Source organism: Penicillium samsonianum (genome assembly GCF_028829775.1).
Source record: "Penicillium samsonianum strain IBT 33392 chromosome Unknown utg000002l_segment0_segment0, whole genome shotgun sequence".
NCBI lineage: Eukaryota > Fungi > Ascomycota > Eurotiomycetes > Eurotiales > Aspergillaceae > Penicillium > Penicillium samsonianum.
In genome coordinates, this window is record NW_026643260.1 from 2,012,843 (window position 1) to 2,033,528 (window position 20,686).

Below are 20,686 nucleotides of genomic sequence, written 5' to 3' on the forward strand. Positions count from 1 at the left end.
TATGAGAATAAAATGCAGGACATTGTCTTTGAACGAAGCACAGATGGCCCGAGTCGCAACTCGATAGCAACAGATGTACAAAATGCTAATAAGTGACATGAGCCACCCAGAGTCTCCAGGGACAAGATGATCCCTATTATCATCGACCAAGTCCCAGCTTATATTACTCCTTGAAAGAGTGTGGCTTACATCACCCGAAACAAACCCGAAACGCCGTAGAGAGAATCACAACGCATTAAACATAGCTCATCACTCATCATTTCATGTCTCATCGGTGGGCGCAGGTGCAGAGGGGGGACTTTCACAGACGCCAGTTCTGATCCGCCGCCACTCTGGCCGCGCTTCCGGCCGGGAATATGGAAGTTGAAGGACGAGGTAGAAGACTTGGGCCCGGGTGGTTGCGCATCGTTATTAGAGTCGCCGAATCTGGAGAGGAAACCCTTCTTCTTAGGTTTCGCCTCGTCGTTTAACCCTACTTCTTCGAAGGCTTCTTCCTCCATGATTTCAGACTTGGTGAGGCTATTGGAGTGAGTGCCCGACGGGGTTAACCGAGAGAATCGAGAATCGAGAGAAGTTCGAGAGGGACCAGCATCGGGATGTATGATGGGTGAGCGAGCGGAGATATCCTAGATTGGAGATTTAATGTCAGTCGGGTTTATGCAGATCGGTTCGGGTTCGTGGGGCATACAAATGATCGGCGATAAGAGTCAAAGGACTCGCGAGAGATGGAGAAAGGCTCATTCTCATCAACGAGATCTCGATGGTTAATGGATTTGTTGGAGCCCGGGTACCGGCGCCAGAAACTCGGCCGCTCTGGGGGAGAAGGCTATCGCAGTAATTAGCAGGTGTATCACATTTTCCCGAGAACACAGGCTATACCGGAAGATAGACACCGCTGTCGTTGACCACTATGGACCGAGGTTAGCATTATTAGCACTCCAAGGGAGCCAAGTCGCCGCAGCAGTCCTCGAAGTCACAGCAGTGCGGGGACTCAAACATACCACTCAATTTGTACTCGGTGGGTTCATCCTGGCTACTCCGGATCGGTATGGGCGCAGGGCGTTGGTTTGGAGAGAGATGGCTCTCATCCAAGACAGTGGGATCCCCATTGGGTTGGGACTTTCGTCCTAGGAAGTTGCGGAATGGAGGCATGGTTGAGGAAGTAAAGTCTAGGGAATTCGATTTCCCCCGTGAAAGGCCGGGTTAGGGTGATTAAGTGCCCCATCATCCGATTCTTGAGCCTACGTCATCCAAGAAGTTATGAAAAAATGAAAGGTCAAAGATCACTTGGGCAGCCAATAAGACTAGAATGTAATATGATATAATATATTCTGTTCTATTTTTCACTCTTTGATCTGCCCTGACCCAGTTCCCTGCCAACCTCGGTGCACATGCACAGGAACTGATGTAACTACTACATACTACATCTACATAAAACACGCTACATCTACTGCGATGAAAATAACATTTACTTCATACATTTAAGCCTAATGAATAAAGCTTTAAAGCTACAGATATCAGGAAGAAAAAAAAAAATACCCCCTTCAACACCCACGAACACCCAATTAGAAAGATCAGAACATTCCACATCCATCCATGGATGGATTCCTCCGAAATTTTCTATCGCAGTTCGCTTCATGAAAATAGATCCACCTGCAAACAAACTCCATAAGCAAATCAGACCCAAGACCAGCCTCAATTCAGAAGCCAATCGAGGCTTGGATGCCATGCATTTCGCCATCGCTTTCGTAATGGCAAGTTTCACCAGCAATTTACCTACACTGACAACGCAAAGGACGAAAAATGTGACTCGGACATTGTTGTTGGTTCCTTTTTTTTCGAAGTTTTGTGCTTTTAGACTTTTTGTTGTGATTTTTGTTTTTGTCCTTTTTTGTTGTCAGAAGCTAAGTGGCATTGTTAGGCTCAAGGAGATTGGCACTGTGGTGGCAATCCAGGGAGCGCGAGTCGGATGGGTCGAAGACGGCGTTCTTGCGCTCTTCGATGAAGTAGGCTGGGAATGTTAGTCAAGGAACTCCAGACATGTAAAAATCATGATATAATGTGATGTGACTTACGGGTCAGTTGAATCATATCAAACCAGCGGACGGCGTGCTCGTCGCTACCGTCAACTGCCTTCAGAATACCGTTGTCCGGGCGGAAAGTGGCCTTGGGAGGGATATGGCGCATGCGCAAGAGCATCTCCAGGATGTCGGCGAAGCGGTCAGACTGGTTGAAGTAGTAAGGAGGACGCTTGTCAAGGGGCCACTGGATGGATTGTTAAAGTTAGATGTATCATGAAAGAGTAGACATGATCCACTTACGCGCTGAGAGAAGTTCTCGTTGTCCCATGAACGGAACAGCCAGCAGGTGCGCTCCACGCAGTTCAGGAGGATAATAGCAACAATGAAAGTATCAAACCAGCCACACTTCTGGCGCTGAAGGAGTCGACGTTCCAAATCATTGATGACAAACTTGCTCAGCTGCGAGGCACGCTTCTCCATAGCGGCACGCAACTGACTGCAGAGAAGTCCATATGATTCTGGGTCAGACACCTCCTCGATGGGCAGACGGCCCTCATCCGATGGCTGAGAAAGAGAGTGCAACGAGTTCGGGGGCAGAGTAGGGTTGTAGTAAGTCTTCCAGGTGAGCTCCGTGTCGACGAGAATATGGGTCGCGACCCACAGCTCCAACACACGTTCCAGAAGGATATCCTGTATCTATGTCAATAAAAGTCTCCACATTGAATGTCAAACAACATACCTTCTTTCCCTGGCTGAGTTCAGCAGCAAGAAGCAAAGTGGGCTTCATGAAAGGCGAGGTCTCTCGCTCGTAGAAGTAAGAAGCGTTCTTCTTAATGTACATTTCCAACTTGCTTGGGATGTCATCCGAGTCCGCGTCCAGGAGGTAGACTTCTTGCGAGGGACCAGAGAATTGGTCATCTCCAAGGGCTTGCAACTGGGGGTCAAGTGCAGACACTGAAGAGCGATGACCCTGCAGTCCACTGAAAGTCATGAACGAATTGCTCTCCTCGAAGTGAGTAACTTCAATGCGACCAGAGTAGTGCTCAAACTTGATTTGGTTTTTAATGCTGTTAGTGTCATGGTAGGCAAGTGTAGAGTTGAGATCTAGAATCCGAGTCAGTATGTTCATATATCTTCAAAAAGAGCAAAACATAGGCAACATACTCGCATTGTAGAGTTCAAACTCATCAGAAAGGCGGGTGCGCAGGCACGGGTGCTTCCATAGACGAGCACTCTCCACGCTAGCGCAAGTTGTGCAAGGGGTATCGCCAGAGCACTATCATCATTCGTCAGTATTGTTCACTTATCTCACATCCACAGATTCGCAAATACATACAGGTTTCTTGAGCATTCGGCAACGAAGGCATGCACCCTTCTTCCGCACATCTTGAACTTCGCGGCGTCGCTCTGCCGTGAAACGTCCCCGAACCTTAGGCTTCATAGGCTTAGTTGAGTTACCAAACTCGTTCACAAACCCTTTTGCCTGGGTATTTGGGTTCATCGCAATAGGGCGAGGGTAAGATGCCGCACGCTGGGTGGCAGCAGTCAACGAGGGATCATGTTCTTGCAAGCTGTCGAAAAGAAGTTGCTCATGTGTGGACAGCTGCTGATTCCATTGGCCCAGCTTCATATCAGAGCTAAGGTTGTCACTGTCGATTGACATTCCTTGAGGGACCATCTCATTGGCGGAGGCCGCAATCATCGACAGTTGTGACTGGCGCGCATTAGAGGTAGATTCAGGCGACATGGACGCATCGCCGAGGGGCGGAGACATGGATGCAGGATGCTCGCCCGGGGTGTGACTTGGAAGGGCAGGAATACTAGGAGCGTTGGACGATTGGGGAGTTCCTGCAAGTTGTTAGTGGTCGAAGGCGTGCAAGATTGAACAAAAGGAAAACATACCCTCGGCATTTACTGTACCCTCCATCTTGGAGTCAGATTGCGAGTGTCCCTGGAATCCCTCCGTTTCAAGAGCAGGGTCAACAATCACGGTCTTGCCTCCAGCTGTCACAGACTGAGTGTATCCAGGTCCGCGCTTGGTCACGTCCGAGGCGCCCACCTGTCGCGAGGCTTCGGCCAACACGTTGAGACCGTCGAAATTCTGTCGATTGGGAAATCCACCATCGGCAGACTTGCCTTTACTTCCAGAAGGAGAATCTTTGTTCGAGTCACCGTCGGTCAAGTCGGGGAGTTCGTGGAGTCGCAACAACACGCGTTGGCGGTCGCGTAGGGGAATCGCCTGGCATTTTTTCACCAGATGGTTGGTGAGGCTGTCAATGCGACCCTTGGGAAATACTTCACCGCAGGCTTTGCACGTATGTTGGTAGCGATTGCTCGCGTCTTCCAGCTTAGGACCCCGGTGGAAGAACTCGAGGATGAGTTGGTTGGGTTTGCGACCCATTGTGGGGGTGGTTGTGGACGTGTTCTTGGGAGGTTTTCACGTGTCAAGTATGAGGCTAGTGACAGTAAAGAGTCAACCAGAGTAATCGACGTGTCGCTCGCTCAGAATAGGCAGTGTGTCCCGCCAAGCTGATGTCTGTGGACTCGGTTTAGAGACGCGGAATGTGGGATGTGGGAGAAAATCACGCACACAGTCACTGGGGACTGGGAGGCCCAGGCTGTGAACCTCAGATAGAACCTGGAGCCTCAGAAGAGACTCGAAATGGAACACAAAAATACAAATCTCAAGATGATTGAATCGATGATGTGCGGGCAAAACCCAGGGCAGTAGAGGGCGGTCTGGGAATCGCAAGGGGAGGAACACGCGATGGAGGCTTCACCGCACGAAAGGCGGTGATGTCTTCAAGGCGGTAGGAGAAAGGCGGTGATGAGAGAAGAAGAATGCCTCAATATCAACTTGGATATGAGACGAGGGAAAGGATGAGTTGTTACGGGATGAGGTTGAAGAAGAGGAAAGGTGAGTACTGGAGGGAGAGGAATTCTTAGTCACATTGTGCCACTGTGACTGCCTCTCCCTCTCTCTGAATCTCTCTCTCTCCTTCTGTATGTAAACTCTATGTATGGCGCAGTTATGCAAGCTGTAGCATTTATTTTTATTTTTTTATTTTTTTGGAGGCTTGGTAATCTGTATATACTTGGTACGCAGCAATACAAATAATTAGTATACATACTATCCCTACATGTAGGAAAACCGCCAATCCAAAGATTCCCGTGCCTATATTTCGGTGCTTGTCCCCGGGGCCCCAAACCTCAGTTCCCCCAATATTGTATGCAGCCAGTACCCGTTAACAACACTAAGAATATTGTTGCCACCGCAACTTATACTCCCATGAACCCATGGATGAAACCAAGACTATCTTGTGCATCAACAAATCCGGTGCTCGGGAGGCCGCCAGGGCACACCCAACAGAGCAAAAATCCGACGTTCATCCCGACCCTCAACCAGTCGGCCCCCATTCAGTTTCACCTGCTGGCGCCGAAGCACATCCGCATAGAGACCCTTTTGATTCAAGCACATGCCTTTCTTGCGTGCCAGCAATCTCATACTCCGGTTGAATATATCATTCCCCGTAAAGTATATCAACGCCGCCCCGATCTCCGCATCAGGAACGAACAACAAATCGATCCGACGCCACAGGTTGGTGCCAGGTAGGGCTGATGCGCCGTGCCACTTGGATCCATCCTGATGCGACGAGATGGCAAGGCTGGCCTGCAGAAAGCCACTATTGAACAATCTGGGGACAACAAGACCGAGCATCATGGTGCGGATTTGCTCCAGCGAGGCACCTGGTTTGGTGATCAGGCAGTCCACGTCCCCGCAGGTGAGTGCCCCGCGGCGGTAAGAGCCCCCGATGATCACCTGCATATCCCTATCCACGGCCTGCACCGCCTTTCGCACGATCGCCCCGTGGGCTTCGACCTCCTTGCGGGGAATTCGTTGCGTGAAGTCGCCGTGGCGTTCCACTCCAATACGCTGCTGCTTAGTCAATGGGGCCCTTTCCAATAAATCCTTCAGAGATTTGTAGCCCTGCGCGACCCATTTGGAGGCCTGGGGAAGACCAGCACCATAGACGCCGAGAAATTCTTTGATTATCAAGTCTTCTGGGGTATGATTGGTATTTTCGAGACGACGAAGGCGGTTAGTCAAGACAATTTCTTCGATTTTGTCAGCCAACCGCTCTCCGATCCCAGGGATTGCCCGAGCCTGTGCTCGTGTGGCAATCTTGTTTGGTTGCTTTCGCAAAGCGTTGATCGCTTTGCGATAGGCCAGAATCCGCCATTGGTCTGCCGTCTGGGTATAGTATTCCAGCATTTGCTGAAGTACCTCGATGGTTCTGTTGTTTGGGTTATCAAGTTTCGCGTCCGGATCGAACTTCTGCATACAGGCGAAACCTTTGGTCCAGTCAGATTTGTCTTTGTCTTTGTCTTTGCCTTCTCCAGTGGATGTTTTTCGTGTCTTCCAATTTGACTCCTCCCCTGAGCTCGAGGTTTCGATATCTGAGGCATCAGCAGCAAATTCGTCAATGGGAAATTCAACTGGATCCAGAGGCTGGTTATAAAGATCAGTTGTATGAGCTTTCAGTAACAAGAAGAAGTTTTACCAGATGACTTGTGGCCTTAGCCTCATCTATTATATCGTCCAGTGCATCCCGCTCCCAGTTTCCTCTTGTACACACTTCTTCGGTTGCAGTTTCATGGACCGGTTCGGAGATCACAGCGAGGGGCACACTTTGGGGTACGGTTTCTGGGAAGTCTTTTGGCAAGAGATTTGGCGTCGGTTCTTCGACTGGAGACAAATAACGGTCTGGGGACTGGTTTTTCTCCCGCCGCGATGGTTTCGATGGGAGAGAATCAGGAGGTGATGGTTCTGCCACTGGGGGCTTCTCCTTCTCGGCGGTCGTTGGGGATCCATTGACACCAAAGCGGAGGTGTGAGGTATCAAGAACCGAACGAAACTGGATACACTCGGATGGGTAGGATTCATTCACAAGAGCAACACTCGTCTGCAACAGTTAATATTGAAGTCTGAATATCTCATGAATGAACTGACTGGCAAAACTTCAAGCTTGAGGTAGCTAAGGAGATCCGTTGATAGCAAGCCTTTGTCCATAATTACATGAGTGACGTCGGTGGCCCAATTTCGACTCCATCGTGCACCATAATCTTGCGCTCGTTGAATGCGCAATCGTCGGAATGGAGATATATCGTTGTTTGGGAAGAAGACTGGAATCGAGAGTTCAGTGAGAGTAGGCTGTGAGAAATCTAGAGTACTTACAGAAGATTAATCCCTTGAAGATTTGCTGGTCATCTGGGATTATCTTGGCACTATTGGTTCTTCTTTTCTTTCGAGGAGGCCCTCCACTCTTGATGGTAGGCATAGTTCCAGTCGTCCCAGGGCGGTTCGTAGGAGCAGGTTTGGGGAAAGCGACGGGACTGCTTCTCTTGCTGTCACACGAAGATATAGGGTCCGAATTTGCACGAGGAAGTGGGATACACTCCGGGGAAAGAGCGACTCTATTTGGATTTGGTTTATCAAGTTCTTTGTCTGCAGAAGTCAGGAGACTCTCCCAGCTCTTATCTTCTTCATCTTGATCATCCGAATCATCCAGTCGGTCAAGAGCCGCAAAAAAGCTCTTTTTAGTCGGAAATAGGTCCTTCATAGTAGGCTAGTCCGGTTTCCAATGGAGGGGTGGGTGCCTGGGCCGGAAATGGTTCATGATATAGGTGCCTGGAGTCACTGTGGGACATCCATGAATGACTCGTATAATGTTTGTCCGAGAGAAAAGGAAGCGTAATGGTCCGAAAACTTCCTTGGGCCACTTTGGATGACCCGTGGACGTCAGACGCGATTGACTGGCGCGAAATGGGCGCCAAGTCACGTGATCCAGCCTAAAGTGGAAGGTATTTACTCAATAGGTGAACTATAGCCAGAAATATCTAATCCAGGTTTGAGAATAGCATAGACCTAGGTACATGGTATTATTTACTACTATTCTACAACATAAAATCTACTCTATAGTTATTGCCCCCAATAAGGATAGAACTAGCATCGACAACGATTCCTAAAGTGGAAATACTGTGTCATGTGACTCTCGATTTCCATGGAAGATCAAATGCGCGGACAAGTTCGAAAGCAATAACCTCACAATCCACCACCCTACACACCCGTGGACAGCCCATTGACTGATAGACCGTTAGCCAATATGTGGAAATCTGCCCTCCCCACCTTGGTGGCCGACCTCCCCCTCCTGCAGACCGGCCGCTGTCTAAGCTGCCAATTCCGCAACCCTGCAGCTCTCTCCCAGCTACGGACCAAACCCTTCTCTCTGCGCCAATATTCCAGCAAGCCTGAGAAACCAATCGACAGAAAAGACGCCGCCCCCGTGAAACGAAACATAAGAAACGAGGCACACCGCCTATCGACTGCCATCGAATTCAAACAGAACCAGCCCCAGGATGGACCTCAGCCCGGCGACGCAGACTTCGTTCCTCCAAGCCTGGACCGGCCCATTGGCAGCCCGCAAGCGCCATTAGAAGGACAAAACACAGGTGTTGACTCGCGGTCGATGCGCCAGCGGCGCGACGATTTCACCAACTATGACCGGCACATAAAGCGGCGCAAGGAATTGTACGATCTTGCCTCTTCCTCTTCGTCTCACACCCCGAGATAGATCCCAAAGCTGGCAATAGTAGTGCTAACAAACAATGGCAACCACAGGACAAAACAAGTCGCTAAGCCGTATTTCCGCGAATGGTCCAATCTCCGCTTCGCCGAGGGCAAGACCTTTGTCTCGAACCCGCGGCTGTTCAAAGCCGACAGAGCCCTTTACTTCCCGAACATGCGCGGCATAACGCTGGCGACACCGAAGGACCCCCAGGACACGACGACGCAGCTGCGCGGCAGCATCTCCGTCGTAAACTTGTTCTCAAGCGTGTGGGCCGAGAGCCAGGTTGCGACGTTTACGGGGCCGGAGCAGAATCCCGGACTTGTGGAGGCGATGGCCAGCGGCGGAAGACATGTGCAGAGGATTGACATCAATCTCGAGGAGAACCGGTTGAAGGCGTTTATAGTGAAGACGTTCATGTGGCGGATGCGGCAGAAATTGGCGAAGGAGCAGCATTCGCGCTACTTCCTTGTGCAGAAGGGTTTCGACCAGGCACTCAAGGAGACTATTGGAATGATGAATTCCAAGGTCGGTTATGTCTACCTGGTTGATTCGGAGTGTCGCATTCGCTGGGCGGGGAGTGGACCGGCTGAGAAGTCTGAGTTGGAGGGACTTAATGCTGGTTTGCGGAAGCTTATTGAGGAGAAGAAGACTATTCTCCGAGCGCAGGACCCGTCTCGCAAGTATTAATTGAGGCTGGGATGAAAAGGATTGCCTGAACTGGAGCCTTGGATGTGATTTTATTCCGCTCTCGGTTGAATTTGTACATACAATAGAGAATCTGTATAATAGAAAGTATAACAAATAGGCGCCTTCAAGACCCTTTCACGAGAATTATCATCGATTCTGTCGCATCCCCCATCAAGGGGGACTCGGAACATGCCCAAACCCAAACGCCTTCGACAAGATAAATCCACTCGCTGGAGAGCAGCAATCGACACAAGAACAATAAGACATAGTGGCAGCGCTATAGATGACCTGCCGCTGGAGCCTCGCATCCATACTTTACCGGAAGAACAGCAACATCAAAAAGCAGAACCCAATGAAGCACCCGAGGATAATAGCATCTCGCCTCTTCTTGTTTCCAATCTTGCCGATGAGATAGTTCATGCCGGGGACATTGCCAGCAGCGCCGACAATGCGCCGATTAATGTTGGCAATTGTCTCGCTCTGGACACCGAAGTTTTCATTGATGGCATATGCCTGGCTCAGCACGCCGTCCATCATGCTGTGGCTGTTCTCGACTCGGCCCCGCTCTTCGAGCATGTACTCGGCCTCGGCGGCGGCAGGGTTGGATGCGCGGTAGGAGCTGATGTCTGAGCGGACATTGGAGAGTAGGTTTGCGCGATCGCGCGATTCAGAAATGGCTGCGGTCAGACGTTGGAGCTCGCGGCGGTGGTCTTGCAGTACTTCGCGGTGGCGGGAGACATTGTTCTGTTTTAGGGCGGAGGAGGTGAGGGTGGCTTCGGAGTCGAGGAGACGGGATAGTTGGGCGATGACAGACTCGCGCTATACGGAAGTCAATTAGCTATCGGTACTTTTTTTCCTGTTGAATGTTGGTGGATGGACGTACTCTTTCGAGTAGGTCTTTCAATTGCGATTCAAGCCGTAGCTCTTCCTCGGTAGGTGATGGTGGAGGTTTGGTAATCGAGGCAAATTGTGAATAAGTGTGGAAAAGGTTCTCGGTCTATCGGTTCGTCAGTTAACATTGGTATAGAACTCCTGGTGAGGAGATATTGGTACCTGAGTTTCAAGCGACCGTGCTTGTTGCCGGAGCTGTGTCCAACCTGAACTGGTTGAGGATGCCATGGTAGGCAGAAGATATGTGTAATGTATATATGGAGTCACCAGAGAAGTCTGATCTGTTTTGTAGTTCTTTTCAGACTAAATAGTCAACCTGTGCAAGGGCCGAGGTGCTACCTGCTTGTCTACGTAAGTGCCAGCCCATGACGGGGTAAATCGCGCTAACCGAATACAGTAAATTTATGCCCCAGGGCCCAGGCATCTACTGGCCAGAAACTTCAGGCATTATATCCAGGCATTAGTGCCACCGTAATCACGTGCACCCGCTAAAGTCACAAATTCGCTTAGCCCTAGTCCCACAACCAGTCGCAAATTGACCCTCGGACATCTTCAATTCTCAACGTCGACAACCCACACAATTCAACGCCACCATGGTATGTCGTGCTGTGCAAAGGCTCTGATAACAAAATGCTGATGAATCGCTCTTTTTTCGCAGTCGTCCAAGGTCAAGGCTGGTCAGCTCTGGGGCAAGAACAAGGATGAGCTCGCCACACAGCTCGAGGAGTTGAAGATTGAGCTCAACGCTCTCCGCGTTCAGAAGATCTCTTCCGGCGCTTCCTCCAAGACTCAGAGAATGTGCGTATCCGACACCCCCGATATTTGATTTTTTTTGTGCGGATGGAATTTGAAGATCTGCGGGATGGGAACGATCGAACCCGGACAAGACAACAATACAAGAGGAGGATTACGCCAGCATTCAACCAAGCGATCGATGAGGAAGAGATGGATTATACGATCTGGCACAAAGCGCACGATTACTGGGGGCTCATCGATATTCGAGATTTGATGCTGACTGGAATTTTTCTTTAGCGGCGAGGTTCGCAAGTCGATCGCTCGTGTTCTCACCGTCATCAACGCCAACCAGCGCGCTCAGCTGCGTCTGTTCTACAAGAACAAGAAGTACCTCCCGCTCGACCTCCGCCCCAAGCTCACCCGTGAGATCCGCCGCCGTCTCACCAAGCACGAGCGTACCCAGACCACCGACAAGCTCCGCAAGCGTGCCATCCACTTCCCCCAGCGGAAGTACGCCGTTAAGGTATGATACTCCGACAATCCTGGGCAGGGAATAGGTGGAACGAGGGTTCATAGATGTTCGCTCATCTTTGCCCTTGCCACCAAGAACCTCGCCCATCAGACGAAACGAATCAGCCGAACACAATGCTGACGATTTATTTGTTGCAGGCTTAAACGCAGAACTTGTTCGGATATGGAGTTTTGTGGGAAGACGTTGCTGGCCTTGGACATAAGCAGGACGTGACAGATGGATCCGAAAGCTTGTGGAGGGGTCGGTTTTTCTTTTTTTTACATCCAAAAAATGGAATTTGATTATGTATCTAAATAGGATGCAAATCGACTCTTGACATGACATGATTTTAGACATTCTCCAAGGTTTCTTTCCTTGCTCTTGCTCTCACTCTTGCTATCATGTAAGACTGGTGAATATATCTCATGGATATGTATCGTCTGCCAGGACTCGATATATATATATTTCTACAATATACATATCTTGAGTAATTTGCATTTCCAGTCTACGTCTCAAGTACAAAGCAAAAATAAATGTCGGATTGAGGATCCATGGATGTCTTGCTATGGTCACCAAACGAATCTAGATGCAAGACATCCCAATACCACCCACTCCACAAGTATGCCTAAGATTTAAAAAAAACCAACATGTCCTCACGTCCTGGATCAGCCAGCCCTACACCACCTTAGATCAAAGCCAGAATGCCAGCTATAGTATCCAATTTCAGCACTGACTGATGTCCTAAGTCTGGCTAACCCTATTGCCACTGCCATTCGCACTCGCAGTCCTAACCCCAATATCCCCAGTATCCGTCTCAAGAACCCACATCCCCCCGCAAAGACAAGACCGCAACAGCCCCAGCTTAGCAATCATCTTAAACGACAGAAGCGACCGAGGCAGATTCGTATCACCAGAGACCTCACAGCAGCGCGCACACCTGCGCTTCTTCAGCGGCGCCACGCGACCATCATTCCCCAATGGCAAGGGCGGGCGCAACGGACACTTCTTGAGGATGTCGACCTCACGCTGCTTACGGTACAGCGCCGTGCGTCGGTCATTCCCAAAACCAAGCCAGCTATAATCCCCGAGGTAGATAGCCATGCGGTTGATTTCGGATTTGAGCGCGGGGACTGTCTGCCGGAGGAGGGTAGCGACGGCTGTGGTGAGGACTGGCGGAATGCGCGCATTAACCAGCAGTTCCTTTTCCGGACCCGGTCTTTCGGCGTCGCCGAAGCCAGCGCCTTGGTAGGCGTGCTTCACGGCTGAGTCGACTCCTGCCAGGAACTTCTCGTACACGTCGATTCGTACCGGCGATGATTCTAGTGTTTGGCAGATCTCTGTGTAGTAGATACGGGAGTCGCCTAGAAGAGAGGCGGGGTTTGCGCTTGCGAAGCCGGCATGCACGCCGCGGAGGCCGCGGCAGATGAAGCGGAGGAAGGCGCGCGACATGCTTGAGAGGAGGATTAGGAGGGGGAGGGAAGAGGAGTTTTTCACTGCGAAGATAGTCAGATGGGTGAGCTTGAAGCTGGAGTTTGTTATGGAGGGTTCCTTACATTTCTGTGTGAATGCTTCTGGGTCATTGAAGACATCTTCGAATTCGTCGGCCATGTCGAAGATTTCGTTTAGGAGAAAGTGAGAGAAGTCTAATGTCCATTTGGTGTTACCCAAGACCATGCGTAGAACATCTTTGTTTCAATTAGCAACGGGTCACGATAACTGAGTTGGCTTTTTCTGAACTCACCTGGATCATGCGACTCAGTCTGTCCCCCTTTATTATACTGGAAGAAATATGCAAATAGCACTGAGGCATGTCTGAGTTGAAGGCTTGCCCACGGCACAGCCGATGAGAGATTGCGGCGCTTGAGTCTCCCTTTGAAGCCCAGTCCTGCCTGTAAGCTTAGACAACGAGGTATGTACGGATGGCTCATGAGTTTGTCCTGTTCGGCTGTGAAATTGCAATTAACCGGCAGTGCACGATACACCTCGCTGATGAATGTGATTTGAGCCTCTTTGGGGATTGTCAGCGGTCTTGGTAATAATACGAAGGTCTTCGGAGCACTCACCTGGTGATAGTTGCCCGAGAGCAACCATGAGTATGTCGTCTGTATTGAAATCAACTCCGCAGCCTCGACTGAATGCCAATGTCAAGGCCGCAATGGCCGCGGAAAAATTGTCTACATGTCTCGGTCAGTATTATTATCTCACAAAGGTGACCTGATAGGTGATCTAGAAAACACATACTCTCGTCATAGAGACCTTCTGTGGATCCGAACGAATGCTCCATCACCCTCAATTGCATATGTCCGTCAATATCCAGCGTAACGGCAACGCAAGCGTTAGGAGAGAAAGCAATGTGGAGACCTGTCCATGTCAGTTCTAGCCACGCATCCGAAAGCAATATCCATCAATTCCGGGCATACCTGATGTTTCGAGTGGGTACTGGAACCCGGCCTGGGCCAGACAGGTCACTGTGCTTGAATCGTCAAGGTCGTTCAAAACGGTCATTGTCCGTGTGTCGTAGCATGTTATTGAGCTGTCGTCATGACTGACAGCCAATACTGTCCCATGCTCTACTAAATCGACCGAGACAATATACTTGTCGCAATAAATGTCCTCCAACCTGCGAAGTTCCATTTTGGGCTGAGGATGCGTCAGTCTAGATTTCACGCAACAGTCAAACCCCGAAGAATTCACACCTTTGCTTGAGCGTTGCTCTTTTTTGACGTCACCTCGTCAAACTTGGGATGGAGGATCTGCGGTGCAGATTCCAAATGCCACCTGACAATCACACTCGGCGGGCCTTGCTGATCTGGATAGTCATGTATAGCATGGAGTGGCTTCGATAAGACAGCCAGGATCCAAGGATTGGCAGTGGACCCCGCGGGGCTATCAAACTGTCCCGGCATGATCTCTAGTCGTGTCAACGAGTATACCGAGTTCAAAAACGGCAAAGACTGGTCGGAGTGCTCCGGGCCCCGGTTGATGTTCAATATATTGCTGGGCATGTCGACCTTACAGTGGATTAAACGGAAGGTAGGGATAGGGAATTGGCCAGGCGGTTTTCCTTGTGCCGGCTCCCATTGTGACGGGTTCCAGCTGATGTGTACTCTATAAAGACACATTTTCTGGCATGCAGAATAGGTGGAGAGAAGGATCCCAGCTGTTTTAATACGTTAGTAACGGCGGGAAATGGAGCTCCGACTGAAAGGCGATACCTTGTGTGGCGGTCATGGATGCATGCGTTAATAGTCTGTCCGAGTACCCTGTGTTCTTCAGTTCAGCTGGCAGCTCGGCCCATTTGCTGTCTGGGTTTTGATATATCAGCTTGATCTGGCCGGCTCTGGTCACACATATCAATGCGCCTTTGTTGGCTGGGTGGAATGGCCCGACGGGGCGTCGACGGAAAGGCGAGTATGCCCATCGACCATTCACCTTGGCTGCTTGGTGAAATGCATGCACCTATATTTCCATGTTAAAATCCTTTCGCTCCTATCTTGATCTATCTTAACAGATAATGGTTCGGGGACTCGACGTACATAACGCTGGGAGTTCAGCCACATCATTCCAACAACCTGGCTGCCATCGTCGCCGGAGTCAAATGAGGCCTGACGCAAGCCTGTGATGCTGTTCAATGCAATTGAAATGGAATATATTGATATGCGACCAGAAAAGTCGACAACGGCCAGTTCTGAGCCGGTCTCATTCCATGATAGATGGGCCAGCTGATTGCCATTATGGGCCTCCAAGACTGGAGCCAAAGATGACTCCTCTCCGAGCACCCATTTGCCATCCGATGGACGACACTGGAGATGGCGGACAATAACCCGGAGTCCGTCTGGGGAAATAGATGCAATACATCCCATCCGAGACCAGGCGATTTTCCTAGAAGATTGTTAGTCCTGGAATGCGGATGTAGAGCATTCTTCCACGCTTACTGGCAGCACCCTAATAGACGCATTTCATCTAGGCATTGTGCTAGACCTTTGATTGGGGAGGCGGCCGGCAAGCCCAGCTCCAGGGAGTTAGGTTCTCCAAAGAGATCATCCACATCGATACCGTCCTCCATGATCAAGGGCATAATATTTGTCGGACCACTTGTCAAGTATGTTTGATAATCAGGGAATCAATACAGCAGCATGGCTTCATAGAGTTCCCCGGACCATTGAATATCAGATGGGCTTTATTATTATTTGGTCAAGGGGGCAGGGGATTCCCGAGATCGGCGCGTAATGTTCGAGGAGATGTCACAAACACCAACGATATCACAGTCAATGCAGCAATTCCAGACTTCAATATGAGGGGACCATAGACCAAATCCAGATGTTCCTATGCCGTCAGCGCCTGGACCTCCAGGGACCGGTGGATTTCCCGATGTGCTTAGTCAGACCTCGTGACATGGATCAGGTGACGGGTAGCCCTGCCAACGTCAACTGACCAATCAGAAGAATATCAGGTGACCCACTATATAGCAGAGCGAATCACTGTCGGGCCCTCGAACTGTCAAAACATGGAAAATAGAAAAAAAGATGGAAAAGAAAATAGGAAGGAAAATAGGGAAAAATAAGAGAATAATAGGAAGAGCGCAATAGGGAGTATTAAGAGCCCTATTAGTGTGTAAAAGGGCAATTGACTATTATAAACCCCCTACAAAGTACAATCAATGGTGTTTCAAAGAGGATGAAAGAAGCTATTACTGGACTATTTCCCTCTTTATTCCGAAGTATATGCATAGCAGTCTTAAACCCACAACCGTTCGCATCAAAACAACATCGAGTCCCGCCCTTTCTGGTCATTTCGGTTCAAATCAATTTACTTCCTCAACCACATTCACATTCCTACGGAAATCCCATACCTACGGCCAAAACAAAGAGTTGTTTTTCCTACGGGCCGCCCTTTTTTTATTCTTTTTTTCTCCGGCCCATAGAGCCCTGAAGTGCACGAGTTTCATTAATGCCCTTCCCCCCCCCCAAACGCTGACCTCATCGTCAACTTCCTCCAGAGCTACAACTTTCTACCTACAACTACCCCTACACTTCTCTACCCTTTCTCCCATCTATCTCAAGGTCTTACACGTCATTGATCTTTATTGATCTTTATTCCCCAGACACATGATTTCTCTTTTCAAGGTTTTCTACGGTCTGTGAGCACTTTGGAGATACCACCCGGATTTTTTCGCCCCGATTCCCCCTGGGGGTGAACATTCTCCTACGCGGTTACACCTTTCAGCCCATTCGCAACTCCCACGCAGCCATGGGGGAATTCAATTTAGATTTTTCATCTGATTCGGAGTTGAGCTCCGTGCCCCCATCACCAACATTAGCAGCGCAGTCATCACCAGAGCCAGCAGAGCGGTACCCAACGCCTTCATCCCAAGAGGGAGCTGAGCCTGCTGAGGGTTCTGCACGCCAAGCCCGTCCCGCAAAGAGGAGACGCAACCCCCTACCAAAGGAACGGACTACTCAATATCTCGATCTATCCAAATCTCTCTATGAACAGAATGGTCAACACCATTTGCTTGTTCAAACTCTGCGTCATCAAAAAGATATTGTCGTCATCGCTGGCGCTGGCATTTCCACGGCTGCGGGTAGTAAGTTTCTGCTTTTGGATTCTGCCATATTTGAACCAACTCTTACCTCTGCACATAGTTCCGGACTTCCGCTCCACGGACGGTCTCTTCAAATCATTGCAAAAAAAGCACAACCTGAAAGCTTCCGGCAAGCTTCTCTTCGATGCTGCCGTCTATCAGGATGACGCATTGACCGCCCCTTTCCATGAAATGGTCCGGTCGCTGTCGGAGGAGGTTGCCAATATCAAACCCACCGCCTTCCACCAAATGCTCGCCCGATTAGGTATCGAGTCTCGCCTGAAGCGACTTTACACCCAAAATATCGATGGCATTGAAACCTCTATGGAACCACTGGCAACTGAGGTCCCGCTTAATGTCAAGGGTAGTTGGCCGGTCACTATTCAACTGCACGGCAGTATCGAGAAGATGGTATGCCAGAAGTGTTGCTACCTCGACAACTTCAAACCCGATATGTTCATGGAAGCCGATCCGCCCGCTTGCACAGAGTGCGCTGAGTACGACAAAATTCGCCAAATCGGCGGTCAACGGAGTCATGGAATCGGCCGCATGCGCCCGCGCATCGTCCTGTACAACGAGCACAACCCCGACGAGGAGGCAATCACTTCCGTGATGAACGCCGATATCAAGTCCCGCCCTCGTGTCCTGATTGTCGCGGGTACCAGCTTGAAGATTCCCGGGGTCCGCCGACTCGTCAAGAGCTTGTGCACAATGATCCGCAGTCGCAAGGATGGTGTCACGATGTTCATCAACAATGAACCACCAAGCGGCAAAGAATTCGATAACTGCTTTGACTTGATCATCAAGGGCTCATGCGATGAAGTTGCACGTCAGGTGAACCTGAAATCATGGGAGTCAGGGGACATTACCCCATGCGTGTATGAATCCTCGCCCGAGCCCATTTCTCACGGCTTCAGTTCCACGGACGTTTCCGTCGTTGTCACGCCGAAAAAGAGACCTCGTGCAGATACTGGTCTTGTCACACCTTCTTCCAGCCATGACGAGAAGCCTATGAAAAAGCCGGCCACCAAAGCTACGAAAATCAAGATCGAAAACCCAGCAAGCAATGGGCGATCCATCCAAGATATTATCAAGAAAGAAAAGCCTGCTGCTCGCAAGCCTACCTCCAAGTTCATCACCAAGCCCGCCCCCAATCCTCGTCCCAAGAAGCCCACAACAACTGCTGCCTCGAAAAAGCGCGGCGTGCCCGCCGTCCCGGTCAACAAAATCAGCTCGTACAGCCGTGTTACCAAAACCTCTCAATCCGCTGGCAAGTTGGTCACAAAGGCCGACGGCAAACCTATGCAACCGGTCCCAGCGGGCGCCTCGAGGAACAACGGTCCTCTGCCAAAAACAGAGCAACCCGAGAAAGCAGACATGCTCAACCCAGAGTCTCTTCCTCGGCCAGTGGCTTCCTCGTGACTGTTTTATGTTCCGGTCATGATATTGATATTCTATTCTATGTTGACTGCAAGTTCATGACATGATGCATGGTTACCAAATGGCGTCCTTGGAGTTATTTCTTTTCATTCTTCTTCCCAGTGCTACCTTCACTGCTCCCCCTATCCCCTTCTGAAATTTTCCATTTCTTCACTTATGTTTACATACTTCCTCTTCGTGGACTGTATTCCTACTTGCATCACCTGCGTTTGCTTTAGGATGATGATTGCTACTATCCTCTTTTCGCAAGATACCATTGATAGACCACGGTTTCTCGCATGGGTTGGCTCAGGCGTTTTTCGGGAAAGAAGCTGGCATATTCCAGCGCGATGGGATTTTCTTATTTCAAGTCTTTTTCTATTCTTATTCTCTATTCTTATTTTCGCTCGTGCCAATCTGCAGGGGTGTTCACATTTGGATTATCTAAATGAGATATCCCCGACTTCATCACACCTCATACAATTTCAATCTTGTTAGGTGCTGTCTCGTTTAATACTCTTTTCCTCGTTCTACTGGGATGTAATTTCGTCTCTTTCTCTTGTTCCTGTAGGCTTCAATGCCTAGTGTAGTAGGGCATTGCGGTTTGATATAATATATTTATATAAACTCCTGGCTGCGCAACTGTATTGCATGTCGAGGATTGATATACTACATATATATTCTGGACTTTATCCAAACTTACCCACCATCTTCGACTGTATCCAAGTATATATATCAACAGAGCGCAGCATAAAATCCATTCGTCATTATGTGTATAATACAGCAGAAACATTCTTTTCTTTGCCAGTCAACCTCTCCCCAATGCCATCCAGGTTTGAGTCGTCTTTAGCTCATCCACATATAAACCCCTTTGACATGGTATAGATAATTAGCCCAACCCAAGATCATCCCGCAGCTGACTACCAGGCCCATCCTCATCTTCATCCGTCTCCTCAGCATCGGGATCATAAGGCCCCCTTCTCGCACCAGGCTCACGGTCCAAATCCTCCACATGCTCAAGGTTATCCTCACGCGGAGCACTTTCCTCCTCCTCTTCATCATCCTCACTCTCATCATCTTCTTCCTCTTCCTCTTCGACATCTTCCTCTTGAGTCTCATCCCCATCATCCCCAGCAGGCGGACCAACAGCTACCTCCACATCTCCGTCCCGCTTCACTCTTTTCGCGGGGTTATCAGACATCTCGACATCACCATCGCCCTGAGTCGCGCCCTCGCCTGACGCACCCTGCGTCGTGCCATTCTCGTCAACCTTCTTCGGCTTGCGCTTCCCGGCTTTGATTTCCGTGTATGCCTCCAGTTCTTGTTCAAGTCGGCCGCGGAAAGAGTCGAGTTCTAGCTCGGAGAGGGCGTTGAAGACGTCTGCTGGGGCGATGGTGCGTTTGAGGGTTGCATCGTTGGCGCTAAGGTTGGATCGAGGGTTAGTTCGATATATCATACCATGGGATAGAGTAGAACAAATCGAGATTTGCCATCCCGTATTCTGGACTGGAGGACTCGAATGCAAAGGCCAAGGGCAGCGGGGCAAGGACAAACATACTGTGAAGACAGATAGGAAACGAACACCGTAGCAGCCTTCTGCATAGCTAACACGGCGTCCTTCTGGATCGTCGTATTCGGCGGGAGAACCGACTTGGCGAGACGAATCGTCAATGAGCGTGGTAGGAGATAGTCCTACGGATTATCGGAGAATAGCGTTAGCCTTGGTTCCCTTTTCCCACATGCCGTATATGAAGGAGTGCATGGATATGGTATCATCCTGCAATACACAATGCATGCTCAAGTCTCTGTCTTTGTTCTTACCTCGACACTTGCGCCCGCCTCAGCGCGAGCCTTCAACTGCTGCTCCGTCGCAAAGACGGGCTTGTCGGTGTGCGGTGCTGGAGGCGACTGCTGGAGCAGGGAGTCATCTGGATCAGCGGCCGTCACTGAGGACGTGGATTTTCGAGGTGGCATTTTTGTAGGTTTGGAGCGGGTAAGGTGTCTTCGTGCTGGTTGCGCGGTTTAAGGGATCGGGGGGTTGACGATCTGGGCCCCCCTTGGATATTGAATCGAGTCAAGGCCTGATTGTTTCTCTCTATAGAGGACCTTAGGGTTGTATTCAGGGTTGAGCTGTGGTTATGGGCTTTGGAGATGGGACAGCGTTCGAGGGTTGCAAGGAAGACGCGCCAACGCGTTGGATTTCTCGATG

The 20,686-nt window shown here is 50.0% G+C and overlaps 9 protein-coding genes across 9 annotated transcripts; 3 read left to right on the forward strand and 6 right to left on the reverse strand.

Moving 5' to 3' along the window:
- Positions 1-185: 185 nt before the first annotated feature.
- On the reverse strand, positions 186-1,152 carry N7471_002611 (uncharacterized protein; the record flags this gene model as incomplete). The annotated part of the gene is made up of 4 exons (XM_057275331.1): positions 186-626; positions 689-826; positions 880-908; positions 1,002-1,152. The coding sequence occupies 4 exons, from the start codon at positions 1,150-1,152 to the stop codon at positions 186-188; spliced, it is 759 nt and encodes a 252-aa protein (XP_057139969.1).
- Positions 1,153-1,904: 752 nt separating this feature from the next.
- N7471_002612 (uncharacterized protein) lies at positions 1,905-4,422 on the reverse strand (the record flags this gene model as incomplete). Its single annotated transcript, XM_057275332.1, has 7 exons — positions 1,905-2,011; positions 2,076-2,265; positions 2,322-2,711; positions 2,761-3,125; positions 3,186-3,297; positions 3,358-3,869; positions 3,924-4,422. 7 exons carry the CDS (start codon positions 4,420-4,422, stop codon positions 1,905-1,907), a joined length of 2,175 nt encoding a protein of 724 aa, XP_057139970.1.
- A 924-nt stretch (positions 4,423-5,346) lies between these two features.
- On the reverse strand, positions 5,347-7,642 carry N7471_002613 (DNA-directed DNA polymerase IV; the record flags this gene model as incomplete). The annotated part of the gene is made up of 4 exons (XM_057275333.1): positions 5,347-6,531; positions 6,584-6,985; positions 7,033-7,205; positions 7,258-7,642. 4 exons carry the CDS (start codon positions 7,640-7,642, stop codon positions 5,347-5,349), a joined length of 2,145 nt encoding a protein of 714 aa, XP_057139971.1.
- A 482-nt stretch (positions 7,643-8,124) lies between these two features.
- On the forward strand, positions 8,125-9,453 carry N7471_002614 (mitochondrial ATPase complex subunit ATP10). The gene is made up of 2 exons (XM_057275334.1): positions 8,125-8,610; positions 8,701-9,453. Exons 1-2 carry the CDS (start codon positions 8,186-8,188, stop codon positions 9,335-9,337), a joined length of 1,062 nt encoding a protein of 353 aa, XP_057139972.1. The 5' UTR covers positions 8,125-8,185; the 3' UTR covers positions 9,338-9,453.
- N7471_002615 (putative vesicle transport v-SNARE protein Gos1) lies at positions 9,454-10,558 on the reverse strand. Its single transcript, XM_057275335.1, has 3 exons — positions 10,391-10,558; positions 10,221-10,334; positions 9,454-10,156 (listed from the first exon to the last, which is right to left on the reverse strand). The coding sequence occupies exons 1-3, from the start codon at positions 10,454-10,456 to the stop codon at positions 9,653-9,655; spliced, it is 684 nt and encodes a 227-aa protein (XP_057139973.1). The 5' UTR covers positions 10,457-10,558; the 3' UTR covers positions 9,454-9,652.
- Positions 10,559-10,690: 132 nt separating this feature from the next.
- On the forward strand, positions 10,691-12,013 carry N7471_002616 (60S ribosomal protein uL29). Its single transcript, XM_057275336.1, has 4 exons — positions 10,691-10,824; positions 10,887-11,026; positions 11,261-11,486; positions 11,633-12,013. The coding sequence occupies exons 1-4, from the start codon at positions 10,822-10,824 to the stop codon at positions 11,636-11,638; spliced, it is 375 nt and encodes a 124-aa protein (XP_057139974.1). The 5' UTR covers positions 10,691-10,821; the 3' UTR covers positions 11,639-12,013.
- A 45-nt stretch (positions 12,014-12,058) lies between these two features.
- Positions 12,059-15,794, reverse strand: N7471_002617 (mediator of RNA polymerase II transcription subunit 16). Its single transcript, XM_057275337.1, has 10 exons — positions 15,410-15,794; positions 15,011-15,356; positions 14,690-14,933; positions 14,171-14,634; positions 13,895-14,114; positions 13,716-13,835; positions 13,538-13,648; positions 13,216-13,482; positions 13,028-13,159; positions 12,059-12,967 (listed from the first exon to the last, which is right to left on the reverse strand). Exons 1-10 carry the CDS (start codon positions 15,550-15,552, stop codon positions 12,216-12,218), a joined length of 2,799 nt encoding a protein of 932 aa, XP_057139975.1. The 5' UTR covers positions 15,553-15,794; the 3' UTR covers positions 12,059-12,215.
- Positions 15,795-16,724: 930 nt separating this feature from the next.
- Positions 16,725-18,480, forward strand: N7471_002618 (putative SIR2 family histone deacetylase (Hst4); the record flags this gene model as incomplete). The annotated part of the gene is made up of 2 exons (XM_057275338.1): positions 16,725-17,061; positions 17,120-18,480. The coding sequence occupies 2 exons, from the start codon at positions 16,725-16,727 to the stop codon at positions 18,478-18,480; spliced, it is 1,698 nt and encodes a 565-aa protein (XP_057139976.1).
- A 741-nt stretch (positions 18,481-19,221) lies between these two features.
- Positions 19,222-20,633, reverse strand: cbfA (uncharacterized protein). Its single transcript, XM_057275339.1, has 3 exons — positions 20,299-20,633; positions 20,036-20,169; positions 19,222-19,898 (listed from the first exon to the last, which is right to left on the reverse strand). The coding sequence occupies exons 1-3, from the start codon at positions 20,449-20,451 to the stop codon at positions 19,367-19,369; spliced, it is 819 nt and encodes a 272-aa protein (XP_057139977.1). The 5' UTR covers positions 20,452-20,633; the 3' UTR covers positions 19,222-19,366.
- Between the last annotated feature and the right edge of the window lie 53 nt (positions 20,634-20,686).